Source organism: Ranitomeya variabilis, chromosome 7, assembly GCF_051348905.1.
Source record: "Ranitomeya variabilis isolate aRanVar5 chromosome 7, aRanVar5.hap1, whole genome shotgun sequence".
NCBI lineage: Eukaryota > Metazoa > Chordata > Amphibia > Anura > Dendrobatidae > Ranitomeya > Ranitomeya variabilis.
The window spans coordinates 37,186,507-37,199,998 of record NC_135238.1 but is presented as its reverse complement, the minus strand read 5'-3'; the positions used below and the strand labels follow the sequence as shown (position 1 = coordinate 37,199,998).

Sequence of the window (13,492 nt, the reverse complement as noted above, 5' to 3'; positions counted from 1 at the left end):
TCAGACCTACTAATTTAGCGCAAAGTATTTACTGTGGTAAATAGAGGACACTGCCCCTCACTATGTTAAGAACCATCATACATGTCAACACAATGGTATTGTCAGTGGCAGGTGTGGAAGGATGTCATCGCATAGACTAAACATTGGTGGAAGTGTGAGAGATAACTGTGGAAGTGGTAGAGCAATGTTTGACCTGGGGGTGGGTGAACTCTCTTGTGGCCGGCGGTACAGGCCCAGGGCCCCTCATGTTACAACAGTGTGTCTGACGTTGGGTGCGCACCACCACCGCCAGAGACACTTTATTGTACTATGAGGGACCCAGTAGCAATGCCGTCGACCAAAAGCAAGCACACCCACCTCTTCAGACAAACAGCAGTCTCACGGGTGCTTGCGCCAAGTCGCGATACCACGGCCCCGTGTGGGGAGTTTGGCCATTTAGGGAGGTGTAAACATGTCGTATGCTGGACAATCAGCTGCAGAAAATTAGACATTAAAAGTAATTCACAGTAGTCCACAGGCAAGAGCTTTTCATAGGAAAGCTAGGGGTCGGCCGGGCAAGGTGGGGCAAAAGATTTCGAAATCCAGTTGTGGTTCATTTTAATGAATGTTAGATCGTCAACATTTTGGGTAGCCAGACGAGTCCTTTTTTCGGTTAATATTGAACCTGCAGCACTGAATACTCTTTCTGATAGGACACTTGCTGCCGGGCAAGCAAGCTCCTGCAATGCATATTCTGCCAATTCTGGCCAGGTGTCTAATTTTGATGCCCAGTAATCAAATGGGAATGACGGTTGAGGGATAACATCGATAAGGGATGAAAAATAGTTAGTAACCATACTGGACAAATGTTGTCGCCTGTCACTTTCAATTGATGCAGCAGTACCTGTCCTGTCTGCGGTCATAGCAAAATCACTCCACAACCTGGTCAGAAAACCCCTCTGTCCAACGCCACTTCTGATGTGTGCACCCCTAACACTCCTAGTCTGCTGCCCCCTGGAGCTCGTGTGAGAACGATCACGTGCGCTGTGTGCTGGGAATGCCTGAAGCAAACGGTCAACAAGAGTTGATTGTTTGGTTGCTAATATTAGTTCCAAGTTCTCATGTGGCATAATATTTTGCAATTTGCCTTTATAGCGTGGATCAAGGAGGCAGGCCAACCAGTAATCGTCATCGTTCATCATTTTCGTAATGCGTGTGTCCCTTTTTAGGATACGTAAGGCATAATCCGCCATGTGGGCCAAAGTTCCAGTTGTCAAATCTCCGGTTGTGATTGGTTGAGGGGCAGTTTCAGGCAAATCTACGTCACTTGTGTCCCTCAAAAAACCAGAACCCGGCCTTGCCACGCAACCAATTTCCAGTGCCCCCGGGAAAGCTTCCGCATTAAAAATATACTCACCCCCATCATCCTCCTCGTCCTCCACCTCCTCTTCGCCCGCTACCTCGTCCTGTACACTGCCCTGACCAGACAATGGCTGACTGTCATCAAGGCTTTCCTCTTCCTCTGGTGCAGACGCCTGATCCTTTATGTGCGTCAAACTTTGCATCAGCAGATGCATTAGGGGGATGCTCATGCTTATTATGGCGTTGTCTGCACTAACCAGCCATGTGCATTCCTCAAAACACTGAAGGACTTGACACATGTCTTGTATCTTCGACCACTGCACACCTGACAACTCCATGTCTGCCATCCTACTGCCTGCCCGTGTATGTGTATCCTCCCACAAAAACATAACAGCCCGCCTCTGTTGGCACAGTCTCTGAAGCATGTGCAGTGTTGAGTTCCACCTTGTTGCAACGTCTATGATTAGGCGATGCTGGGGAAGGTTCAAAGACCGCTGATAGGTCTGCATACGGCTGGAGTGTACAGGCGAACGTCAGATATGTGAGCAAAGTCCACGCACTTTGAGGAGCAGGTCGGAGAACCCAGGATAAGTTTTCAATAAGCACTGCACCACCAGGTTTAAGGTGTGAGCCAGGCATGGAATGTGTTTCAGTTGGGAAAGGGAGATGGCAGCCATGAAATTCCTTCCGTTATCACTCACTACCTTGCCTGCCTCAAGATCTACTGTGCCCAGCCACGACTGCGTTTCTTGTTGCAAGAACTCGGACAGAACTTCCGCGGTGTGTCTGTTGTCGCCCAAACACTTCATAGCCAATACAGCCTGCTGACGCTTGCCAGTAGCTGGCCCATAATGGGACAACTGGTGTGCAACAGTGTCATCTGCCGATGGAGTGGTTGGCCGACTGTGGTCTGTGGAAGAGCTGTAGCTTCTGCAGGAGGACGAGGAGGAGGAGGAGGGGGTGCGAACGCCTACAGCCAACTGTTTCCTAGACCGTGGGCTAGGCACAACTGTCCCGAAATTGATGTCCCCTGTGGACCCTGCATCCACCACATTCACCCAGTGTGCCGTGATGGACACATAACGTCCCTGGCTATGCCTACTGGTCCATGCATCTGTAGTCAGGTGCACCTTTGTACTCACAGATTGCCTGAGTGCATGGACGATGCGCTGTTTAACATGCTGGTGCAGGGCTGGGATGGCTTTTCTGGAAAAAAAGTGTCGACTGGGTAGCTCGTATCGTGGTTCAGCGTACTCCATCAGGGCTTTGAAAGCTTCGCTTTCAACTAACCGGTAGGGCATCATCTCTAACGAGATTAGTCTAGCTATGTGGGCATTAAAACCCTGTGTACGCGGATGCGAGGATAAGTACTTCCTTTTTCTAACCAGAGTCTCATGTAGGGTGAGCTGGACTGGACAGCTGGAGATCGTGGAACTTTCGGGTGTGCCGGTGTACATGGCAGACTGAGAGACGGTTGGGGACGGTATTGTTTCCGCCGGTGCCCTAGATGCAATATTTCCTCCTACAAAACTGGTGATTCCCTGACCCTGACTGCTTTTGGCTGGCAAAGAAACCTGCACAGATACTGCCGGTGGTGCGGAAAATGGTGGCCTTACAGTGATGGAAGGGATGTTGCGTTGCTGACTAGCTTCATTGGCCGAGGGTGCTACAACCTTAAGGGACGTTTGGTAGTTAGTCCAGGCTTGAAAATGCATGGTGGTTAAGTGTCTATGCATGCAACTAGTATTTAGACTTTTCAGATTCTGACCTCTGCTTAAGCTAGTTGAACATTTTTGACAGATGACTTTGCGCTGATCAATTGGATGTTGTTTAAAAAAATGCCAGACTGCACTCTTCCTAGCATCAGATCCCTTTTCAGGGATTGCAGACTGAGCTTTAACCGGATGGCCACGCTGTCCTCCAACAGGTTTTGGCTTTGACACGCGTTTTGGGCCAGATATGGGCCCGGCAGATGGAACCTGTTGCGATGTTGATGCCTGCTGCGGCCCCTCCTCCACCTCCGCTTCTGAACTACTGCCGCCTGCACCCTGTTCCCCCAATGGCTGCCAATAGGGGTCAACAACTGGGTCATCTATTACCTCCTCTTCGAGCTCGTGTGCAACTTCGTCTGTGTCACTGTGTCAGTCGGTGGTATAGCGTTCGTGGCGGGGCAACATAGTCTTATCAGGGTCTGATTGTGGATCAGTACCCTGAGAGGGCAATGTGGTGGTCTGAGTCAAAGGAGCAGCATAGTACTCTGGCTGTGGCTGTGCATCAGTGCACTCCATGTCAGAATCTACTTGTAATGGGCATGGCCTGTTAAGTGTTTCACTTTCTAAGCCAGGGACGGTATGTGTAAAGAGCTCCATGGAGTAACCCGTTGTGTCGCCTGCTGCATCCTTCTCTCTTTTTGTAGTTTTTGCTGAAGAGGACAAGGAAGCGACTTGTCCCTGACCGTGAACATCCACAAGCGGCGCGCTGCTTTTACATTTACCAGTTTCAGAAGAGGAGGCAAAAGAGCTAGAGGCTGAGTCTGCAATGTAAGCCAAAACTTGCTGTTGCTGCTCCGCCTTTAAAAGCGGTTTTCGTACTCCCAGAAAAGAGAGCGTTCGAGGCCTTGTGTAGCCAGACGACGAAACTGTTTCCACAGCTCCAAACTTAGGTGGAATATTTTTATCCCCACGACCACCTGATGCTCCACTACCACTACCATCATTACCAGCTGACAATGAACGCCCACGACGACCTCTTGCACCAGACTTCCTCATTGTTTTAAAATCTTAACCAAAGTAACTTTATTTGTTGCTGTCAAACAACTTACACGGTGAGCTATAACTTCAGTATGATTTCAATATCCCTTAACAGGTTGGTGAGACCACAAGGAAAATCAGGCACAATGTTACACACTCTGTTTTCTGTGGCACCAAATCACAGAGATGCCACACACGCAGGACTGTCACTCAAGCACAAATGTCAATATTAATCTCCCACTGTTTTATTTTTTTTTTCTTTTTCAGGGAGACTTTAGAAACAAAATAATAAAAAATAAATAGGCTTTCTATGGCCCACTGAGTGAGAGATGGCACACACAGGAGTCAGGAGTGGCACACAAGCAGAAAGGGCAATATTAATCTCCCACTGTTTTATTTTTTTTTTCTTTTTCAGGGAGACTTTAGAAACCAAATAATAAAAAATTAATAGGCTGTCTATGGCCCACTGAGTGAGAGATGGCACACACAGGAGTCAGGAGTGGCACACAAGCCCTGACTGAGGCCAATATTTTTCTCCCACCGATTGATGTAGTGTTTTTTTTTCAGGTAGATTTTAGAACCCAAATCAAGCAAAAAAATTAATAGGCTTTCTATGGCCCACTGAGTGAGAGATGGCACACACAGGAGTCAGGAGTGGCACACAAGCCCTGACTGAGGCCAATATTTTTCTCCCACCGATTGATGTAGTGTTTTTTTTCAGGTAGATTTTAGAACCCAAATCAAGCAAAAAAATTAATAGGCTTTCTATGGCCCACTGAGTGAGAGATGGCACACACAGGAGTCAGGAGTGGCACACAAGCAGAAAGGGCAATATTAATCTCCCACTGTTTGAATTTTTTTTTTTTTTCAGGGAGACTTTAGAAACCAAATAATAAAAAAAAAAAGGCTTTCTATGGCCCACTGAGTGAGAGATGGCACACACAGGGATGGCACTCTAGCAGAAATGCCAATCTTAATCTCCCACAAAAAAAAAACAAAAACAGGGACTGTCCTACAATTACTATCTCCCTGCAGTAATCTCAGCCAGGTATGGCAGGCAGCAATAAGGAGTGGACTGATGCACAAATTAAATAAAAAGTGTGGACAAACAAAAAAGATAGCTGTGCAGAAAGGAAGGAACAAGAGGATTTGTGCTTTGAAAAAAGCAGTTGGTTTGCACAGCGTCGTACACACACAGGCACAGCAACGCAGCTATCAGGGTCAGGGAGCCTTCTAGGGCAGCCCAATGAGCGACAGCGCTGAGGGAAAAAAAATGTAGCTTCCACTGTCCCTGCAAACAAAAGGTGGTGTTGGACAGTGGAAATCGCTACAGCACAAGCGGTTTGCAGCTTTATGTACCCTGCCTATCACTATCCCTGCTTCTGAAGAAGCGGCAGCAACCTCTCCCTATGCTCAGATCAGCAGCAGTAAGATGGCGGTCGGCGGGAACGCCCCTTTATAGCCCCTGTGACGCCGCAGAAAGCAAGCCAATCACTGCAATGCCCTTCTCTAAGATGGTGGGTACTGAGATCTATATCATCACGCTGCCCACACTCTGCGTTCACCTTCATTGGCTGAGAAATGGCGCTTTTCGCGTCATTGAAACGCGACTTTGGCGCGAAAGTCGCGTACCGCATGGCCGATGCAACGCTGGGATTGGCTCGGTTTCATGAGACGCCGACTTTGCCAAAAGTCGGCGACTTTTGAAAATGAACGACCCGTTTCGCTCAACCCTAGTCAGGACATATTTTCAGTTAGCTTCCTTCAAACACTATCTATTTCCAACTCTCTCCTGTCAATTTTAATTTTTTAGCTGTTCTGAACAGATCTTTACACCTTTTGTTCCCTAACATTAGTGGTAAGGCAAAATTCCTTGATCATATCATGATTTTTGCATATTTCCTTAGCATTATGGCATCAACAGCAACTATGGCTTTTTGGAAGTTTATCTTTTTTCGCTCTGTTTAAGTGACATTGTGTTTTTGAAAATTCAACCCCTGGCAAAAATTATGGAATCAACGGCCTTGGAGGATGTTTATTCAGTTGTTTAATTTTGTAGAAAAAAAGCAGATCACAGACATGGCACAAAACTAAAGTCATTGTAAAAATGGCAACTTTCTGGCTTTAAGAAACACTAAAAGAAATCAAGAACAAAAAATGTGGTAGTCAGTAATGGTTACTTTTTTAACCAAGCATAGGGGAAAAATTATGGAATCACTCAATTCTGAGAAAAAAAATTATGGAATTTCCCTGTAAATTTTCATACCCAAAAATAACACCTGCATCAAATTAGATCTGCTCGTTAGTCTGCATCTAAAACGGAGTTATCACACCTTGAAGAGCTGTTGCACCAAGTGGACTGACATGAATCATGGCTCCAACATGAGAGATGTCAATTGAAGCAAATGAGAGGATTATCAAACTCTTAAAAGAGGGTAAATCATCACGCAATGTTGCAAAAGATGTTGGTTGCTCAAAGTCAGCTGTGTATAAAATCTATACAAAATAGAAACAACATTGGAAGGTTGTTAAAGGCAAACATACTGGTAGACCAAGGAAGACATCAAAGTGTCAAGACCAGAAACTTAAAGCAATATGTCTCCAAAACAGGAAATGAACACAAAGCAAGTGAGGAACGAATGGTTGGAAACTGGAGTCAACGTCTGTGACCGAACTGTAAGAAACCGCCTTAAGGAAATGGGATTTACATACAGAAAAGCTAAACAAAAGCCATCATTAACACCTAAACAGAAAAAAGCAAGGTTACATTGGGCTAAGGAAAAACAATTGTGGACTGTGGATGACTGAATGAAAGTCATATTCAGTGATGAATCATGAATCTGCATTGGAAAGTTGATGATGCTGGAACTTATATTTGGTACCTTTCCAATGAGATTTATCAAGATGACTGCCTGAAGAGAACATGCAAATTTCCCCAGTCATTGATGATGTGGGGCTGCATGTCAGGTAAAGGCACTGGGGAGATGGCTGTCATTACATCTTCAATAAATGCACAAGTTTGTGTTGATATTTTGGACACTTTTCTTATCCCATCATTTGAAAGGATGTTTGGGGATGATGAAATCATTTTTCAAGATGATAATACATATCCTGCCATAGAGCAAAAACTGTGCAAACATTCCTTGAAAAAAGACACATAAGGTCAATGTCATGGCCTGCAAATAGTCCGGATCTCAATCCAATTGAAAATCTTTGGTGGAAGTTGAAGAAAATGGTCCATGACAAGGCTCCAACCTGCAAAGCTGATCTGACAACAGCAATCAGAGAAAGTTGGAGCCAGATTGATGAAGAGTCCTGTGTGACACTCATTAAGTCCAGGCCTCAGAGACTGCCAGCTGTAATAAAAGCCAGAGGTGGTGCAACAAAATACTAGTGATGTGTTGGAGGGTTTTTTGTTTGTTTGTTTTTCATGATTCCAGATTTTTTTCCTCAGAATTGAGTGAGTCCATAATTCTTCCCCTATGCTTGGTTAAAAAAAAGTGACCATTACTGACTACCACATTTTTTGTTCTTGATTTCTTTTAGTGTTTCTTAAAGCCAGAAAGTTGCCATTTGAAATGACTTCAGTTTTGTGCCATGTCTGTGATCTGCTTTTTTTCTACAAAATTAAACAACTGAATGAACATCCTCTAAGGCCGGTGATTCCATAATTTTTGCCAGGGGCTGTACATGTTTTGTCTTTACAGAAGTACAACTAAAATTAATGTTTTGAAAAAACAAAAAACTATAATATTTTGCAGCTTTCTGAACAGTATGGTGAAGTATTTACTTTGCATTTTGGACCCAAGAAAATGGTGATACTTGCTGGATATAAGATTATAAAGGAAGCACTTGTTACGCGAGCTGAGGATTTTTCAGAACGGCCAATTACTCCACTCTTCGATATCATCTCTAATGGACACGGTATTTATACAACTAAAATATTGTGCATTCTATGAATCGTAAAATCCACAATGGTGACCTGTAAGAGTAGAAGAATACTATAAAAGTCTAGTAAATATAGCTGATTCTGCTAATAAAAGATTCACTAAAAACCTCAACAAAGGAAATTTATGAGCAAATATTATGAATGAAGAACACTTTAAACATGGAAGCCGACTGTTAGAAGTTGCGTAATGACTGCAGAAAGTCGCAGCGGCTAGTGTCTATGCTTCTGCATTCTTCTTATTCCTACCTTATTGTCATCATCATTCTACATCCTTTTTCTCATTTTCAACATTATTCTGTGAATTTTTCACAAATTAATATATATTAAAATGAAGCTGCTAGTATTTATTGAACAAATCCAGGGTAACAAACAAGTGAACATTTTTAATAAGTCAAGGGTGAACATGAAAAAGAAACAAAAGAAAAAGGGAAGGGAGGGTAGCGCGCAGGTTATTCTTGGGAAGTAACCCGCAGTCCTGCTTTTAACTTTTATCTACCTTCTCCTTATTCTCTTTCTATTTCATCTCCTTCTACTTCTGTACACCATTCTTTTTCCGTTTCCTTCTTCTCATTCATCTTCCTCGTGGTCATTATGTTCAGTCTTCCATTCATTTTGTTCTTTTCTTTGATTTCATCTTCTTTCTGTTTTTCTTTCTTTATCTAATTATTCATCTACTTCATGATTCTCTTCATTTTTTTTCTTATGTTCACCTTATCTACTTCCTGGCTTCTTTTCCATCTCCTGCATCATCATTATCATAACATCATATTGACTATTCTGCCTTCACCTTTTTCATCACCATCTTTATTATTATTATCTATGGTTTACTTTTCTTCCTTTGTTTCTTCTTCATCATCCATCTTCTTCTTCTCCAACTTTCTTCTTCAGTTTTATTGTAATTTTCTTCATTCTCTCTTTGTTACTTTTCCTATTATTTTCTTATCTTTTTCTTTTTTTGTCCTCCCTTTCTCCATCTTTTCTGTAACCATCATCTTTTTCTTTTCTGTTTCTTCTCTTCTTCTTTCCTCTTACTTTTGCAACATTTTCTTCTTTCTCATCTATATATATAATTGTCTAAGGTCCACTTCCGTCTGTTTTCCACTTCCGTCTGTCTGTCGTGGAAATCCCGCGTCGCTGATTGGTCGCGGCCGGCTGGGTGCGACCAATAAGCGAGCGGAACAGTCCGGCTGCGAATTGGCCCATCCCTACGCCCCTCCAGTCAGTGCCCCTCCATACTCCCCTCCAGTCAGCGCCAACATAGCATTTTAGCAGTCCGTTAAACGGACTGCGTTACACCGCTGCATAACGTGGTTTAACGCAGTCCGTTAATGCTGCCATTAACCCTGTGTGACCAACTTTTTACTATTGATGCTGCCTATGCAGCATCAATAGTAAAAACACATAATGTTAAAAATAATAATAATAAAAAAAACCATTATATTCTCACCTTCCGGCCTCCACGGCAGCCTTTCCGGCTCCTCGCGACGCCCAAGAATGTATTGCGGCAACGAGCCATGATGACGTAGCTGTCTCGCGAGATGATGATGTAGCGGTTTTGTGAGACTGCTACATCATCACGGGTTATTGCCACAAGGCATTACTGGGAACGGAGCATTGCTAAAGGCCTGGCCTGGATCCGGGGGCCGCCGGAAGGTGAGTATATAACTATTTTATATTTTAATTCTTTTTTTAACAGGGATATGGTGCCCACATTGCTATATACTAAATGGGCTGTGTTATATGCTATGTTGGCTGTGTTACATACTGCATGGGCTGTGTTATATACTGCGTGGGCTGTGTTATATATACTACGTCACTGGGCTCTACACTACATGGGCTGTGCTATATACTATGTGGCTGTGGAATATACTACGTGGCTGTGCTATGTACTACATGGCTGTTTTATATACTACATGGGCTGTGCTATATACTGCATGGGCTGTGTTATATACCGCATGAGCTGTGCTATATACTACGTTGGCTGTATTATATACTACATGGGCTATGTTATATACTGCATGGGCTGTGTTACATACTGTGTGGGCTGAGTTATATACTGCGTGGGCTGTGTTATATACTGCGTGGGCTGTGCTATATACTACATGGGCTGTGCTATATAGTATGTGGGCTGTGTTATATACTGCATGGGCTGTGTTATATACTGCGTGGGCTGTTGTATATATTACATGGGCTGTGTTATATACTGCGTGGGCTGTGCTATATACTATGTGGCTCTGCAATATACTATGTGGCTGTGCTATATACTATGTGGCTGTGTTATATAATACATAGCTGTGCTATATACTATGTGCCTGTGCTGTATACTTCATACCTGTGCTATATGTTACGTGTAGTGTTGAGCGATACTTTCCGATATCGGAAAGTATCGGTATCGGAAAGTATCGGCCGATACCGTCAAAATATCGGATCCAATCCGATACCGATACCCGATCCCAATGCAAGTCAATGGGACGAAAATATCGGAATTAAAATAAACCCTTTATAAACTTGTAGGTTCATTCTACATGAAGGAAAACAACTAAGAATAATGTAGGATGTATTGGGGGACGTGGCGGAGATATTAAAGGGACAGAGGTTTAGCCCAATGTAATAGAATAGCAGGATTTTTAATTTTTTTTTATGAAGTTCGGCGTTAGAAAGAATTTGACTATGTTATTTTTTTTTTTTTTTATGTCAGATATTGATGTTTCACTACTTCCACGCCCTTCACCTTCTTTTTTACTTCTCCCACGCTTTCTTCTTAATTATCCTCATCATCAGCTTCTTTGACATCAACTTCTTCACCTTATTCATCTTCTTCTTCATCTTCTACCTATTATTTTTTGGGTTACATTGTTCATATTCTTTTTATTTTACTATTATCTTCATCATATTCAACTTCTTCATCATATTCTTATTTGTGACAGGCATTCCCGTAGTTGTTATCTATAAAAGTTTGAAGATTACACCTTCCGTTCTGCCTGTCACAAACCAGTTACATTTGTCCGCGTTCAGTTTGGCCTGCAGCATCAGGCTTTATCCAGGGGCACCACGAGGAGGAACGGACTCACCCCCATACACTGCTTAGTCTTCTTCTGCTTATAATTTACATAATATTTTTTTGCTCTGATATTTTGTGTTATGCTTAATGTCCTTCTGCTCTTTGTTCTGCAGCCTCTTGTTCTTCTGCTTCTCGGTCTTCCAGGTCGTCGTCGTCTCCAGGGTCGTCGTCTCCGGGGTCGTCGTCATCGGGGTGGTCTCCGGGGTCGTCGTCATCGGGGTGGTCTTCAGGGTCATCGTCTCCAGGGTCGTCGTCATCACGGTGGTTGTCGTCTCTGGTGTCGTCGTCATCTTAGGGGTGTTCTTCCGGGTCATCGTGTTTAGTCTCTTGAACTTGGAAATGTAGCAGAAGGTACAAGAAGGCTGAGAAAATGCCGAGAACCAGCTGATGGAACTGGAACTCGGATGGCTACCCGAAGGTCCAAGAGCCAATGGAACTACCGAGGACCAGCTGACGTTACTGGAACCCGGTTACTAAGCAGGAGGTACCCGTGCCTGAAAGCACTACCAAGGACCACCTGACGTTGGTGGAACTCGGATACCCAGAGGGAGGCACCTAAGCCAAAGGCTCTGCCCGGAACCAGCTGACGGTACTGGAACCAGGATGGGGAGCAGAAGGTACAAGAGCAAAAGACACTGCCGAGAACCAGCTGACGGTGCTGGAACCCGGATGGGTAGCCGAAGGTCCAAGAGCCAATGGAACTACCGAGGACCAGCTGACGTTACTGGAACCCGGTTACTAAGCAGGAGGTACCCGTGCCTGAAAGCACTACCAAGGACCACCTGACGTTGGTGGAACTCGGATACCCAGAGGGAGGCACCTAAGCCAAAGGCTCTGCCCGGAACCAGCTGACGGTACTGGAACCAGGATGTGGAGCAGAAGGTACAAGAGCAAGTGTCTGCGTGGCTTTTGCAGGACACGTTACCGGCTGCACAGCAGGGGAACAGCTGGCGGTGCTGGACCCCACTGACACATTGGCGAGGTGTTTGGCTCTGTGCAGCCAGCACTTCCGGACAGCAACGAGCGGTGTTGTAGCCCGGGCTCTGCAGGGGGAGCAGAGTGTAGGCCGAAGCCTACTTGAACCAATTTCAAAGGTAACCTTTAACCCCCCCTCAGGGGTTAGTAAGTAGAAGAGCCACAGCTTATGCAGCAGTAGTGCTGCACAAGTCAAAGGTTGCTCTTTTAATTTCGCTCCTTGCACACGCTGAATGAAACACGTATAACATTTAGCCCTTTATACAGTCAAACTGTGTTGGAGGCGCGAGTTCCCTTTGTAATGAGACGCAGCACAGATGTCAAGAATCCCACCTTGGTGCTGGGTGCAGCCTCCTGAGCGTTGTTATTTGCTGTACAGGAGTCTGCGCTGTCGTGTTATCCCCTGGCCTAGCGCTGTTAGCGCTGCCCATCTTCTGACCTCATTTAATGTTGGCCGGTGCGGTTCGCGATGCCCATGAATCACAGCCCCGCAGTGTATTGACATAGTTTAAACACTGCGGGGCTGGGATTCATGGCCTGGCGCAGTACATATGTTCGCCTCTCGCTTGGGTTCTTACACCTGCTTCAGACTATGTGGCGTCAGCTGATCCTTTATCGCATGCCACGGCCATGAAGCCGCACAGTCCGAAGAAGGCGGAAGGAGAGGAGGGACAGGCGAACTGATGCACTGATCCTGCCCATCAATCACACCCTCGCAGTCCCAATAAATAAGACACCGAGGGGCGTTGTGTGGGTCAGGGCGGCCGCAGAGGCGCAGGCAGCCAAACAATGATGCCAGAAGACGGGCAGCGCTACCAAGGGGGTTGCAGCGTGTCATTACAAAGGAAAGTCACACCACCGGGACGGTTAAATGGTCACACAGAGGACACATTGCAGACGTGTTTTCAGTTCCACATGTGCGAGGAGAATACGTTTCTGAGCCACCTTGCACACATGCAGCATTACCGCTGTACAAGGTGGCTGGATAACGTAAAAACGCCTGGGGGAGGGGGGACAGGTTCCCTTCAATTTCAGTTCTTGTGTCTGCGTGGCTTTTGCAGGACACGTTGCCGGCTGCACAGCAGGGGAACAGCTGGCGGTGCTGGACCCCACTGACACATTGGCTGGTGTTTTTCTCTGTGCAGCTAGCACATCTGGGCAAAAACTGGCGGTGTGTTAGAGCCCAGGGACAGCAGGAGGAGGAGCAGGAGGAGGAGGAGCAGGGGGAGGGGAGTGTAGGCCGAAGCCTGCACAGGCGGCAGCTTTGGGTGTGTTGTGTCTGCGTGGCTTTTGCAGGACACGTTGCCGGCTACACAGCAGGGGAACAGCTGGCGGTGCTGGACCCCACTGACACATTGGCGAGGTGTTTGGCTCTGTGCAGCCAGCACTTCCGGACAGCAACTAGCGTTGTTGGAG

The 13,492-nt window shown here is 45.4% G+C and overlaps 1 protein-coding gene across 1 annotated transcript in view; it reads left to right on the top strand.

Annotated features, from left to right (window-relative positions):
- LOC143785753 (cytochrome P450 2K4-like) overlaps positions 1 to 13,492 on the top strand; it is a 157,829-nt gene that overhangs the window by 38,153 nt on the left and 106,184 nt on the right. Inside the window, exon 2 of the mRNA XM_077274845.1 lies at positions 7,853 to 8,015. Within this exon, the coding sequence (XP_077130960.1) occupies positions 7,853 to 8,015 (163 nt within the window). The remainder of the gene's footprint in view (positions 1 to 7,852; positions 8,016 to 13,492) is intronic.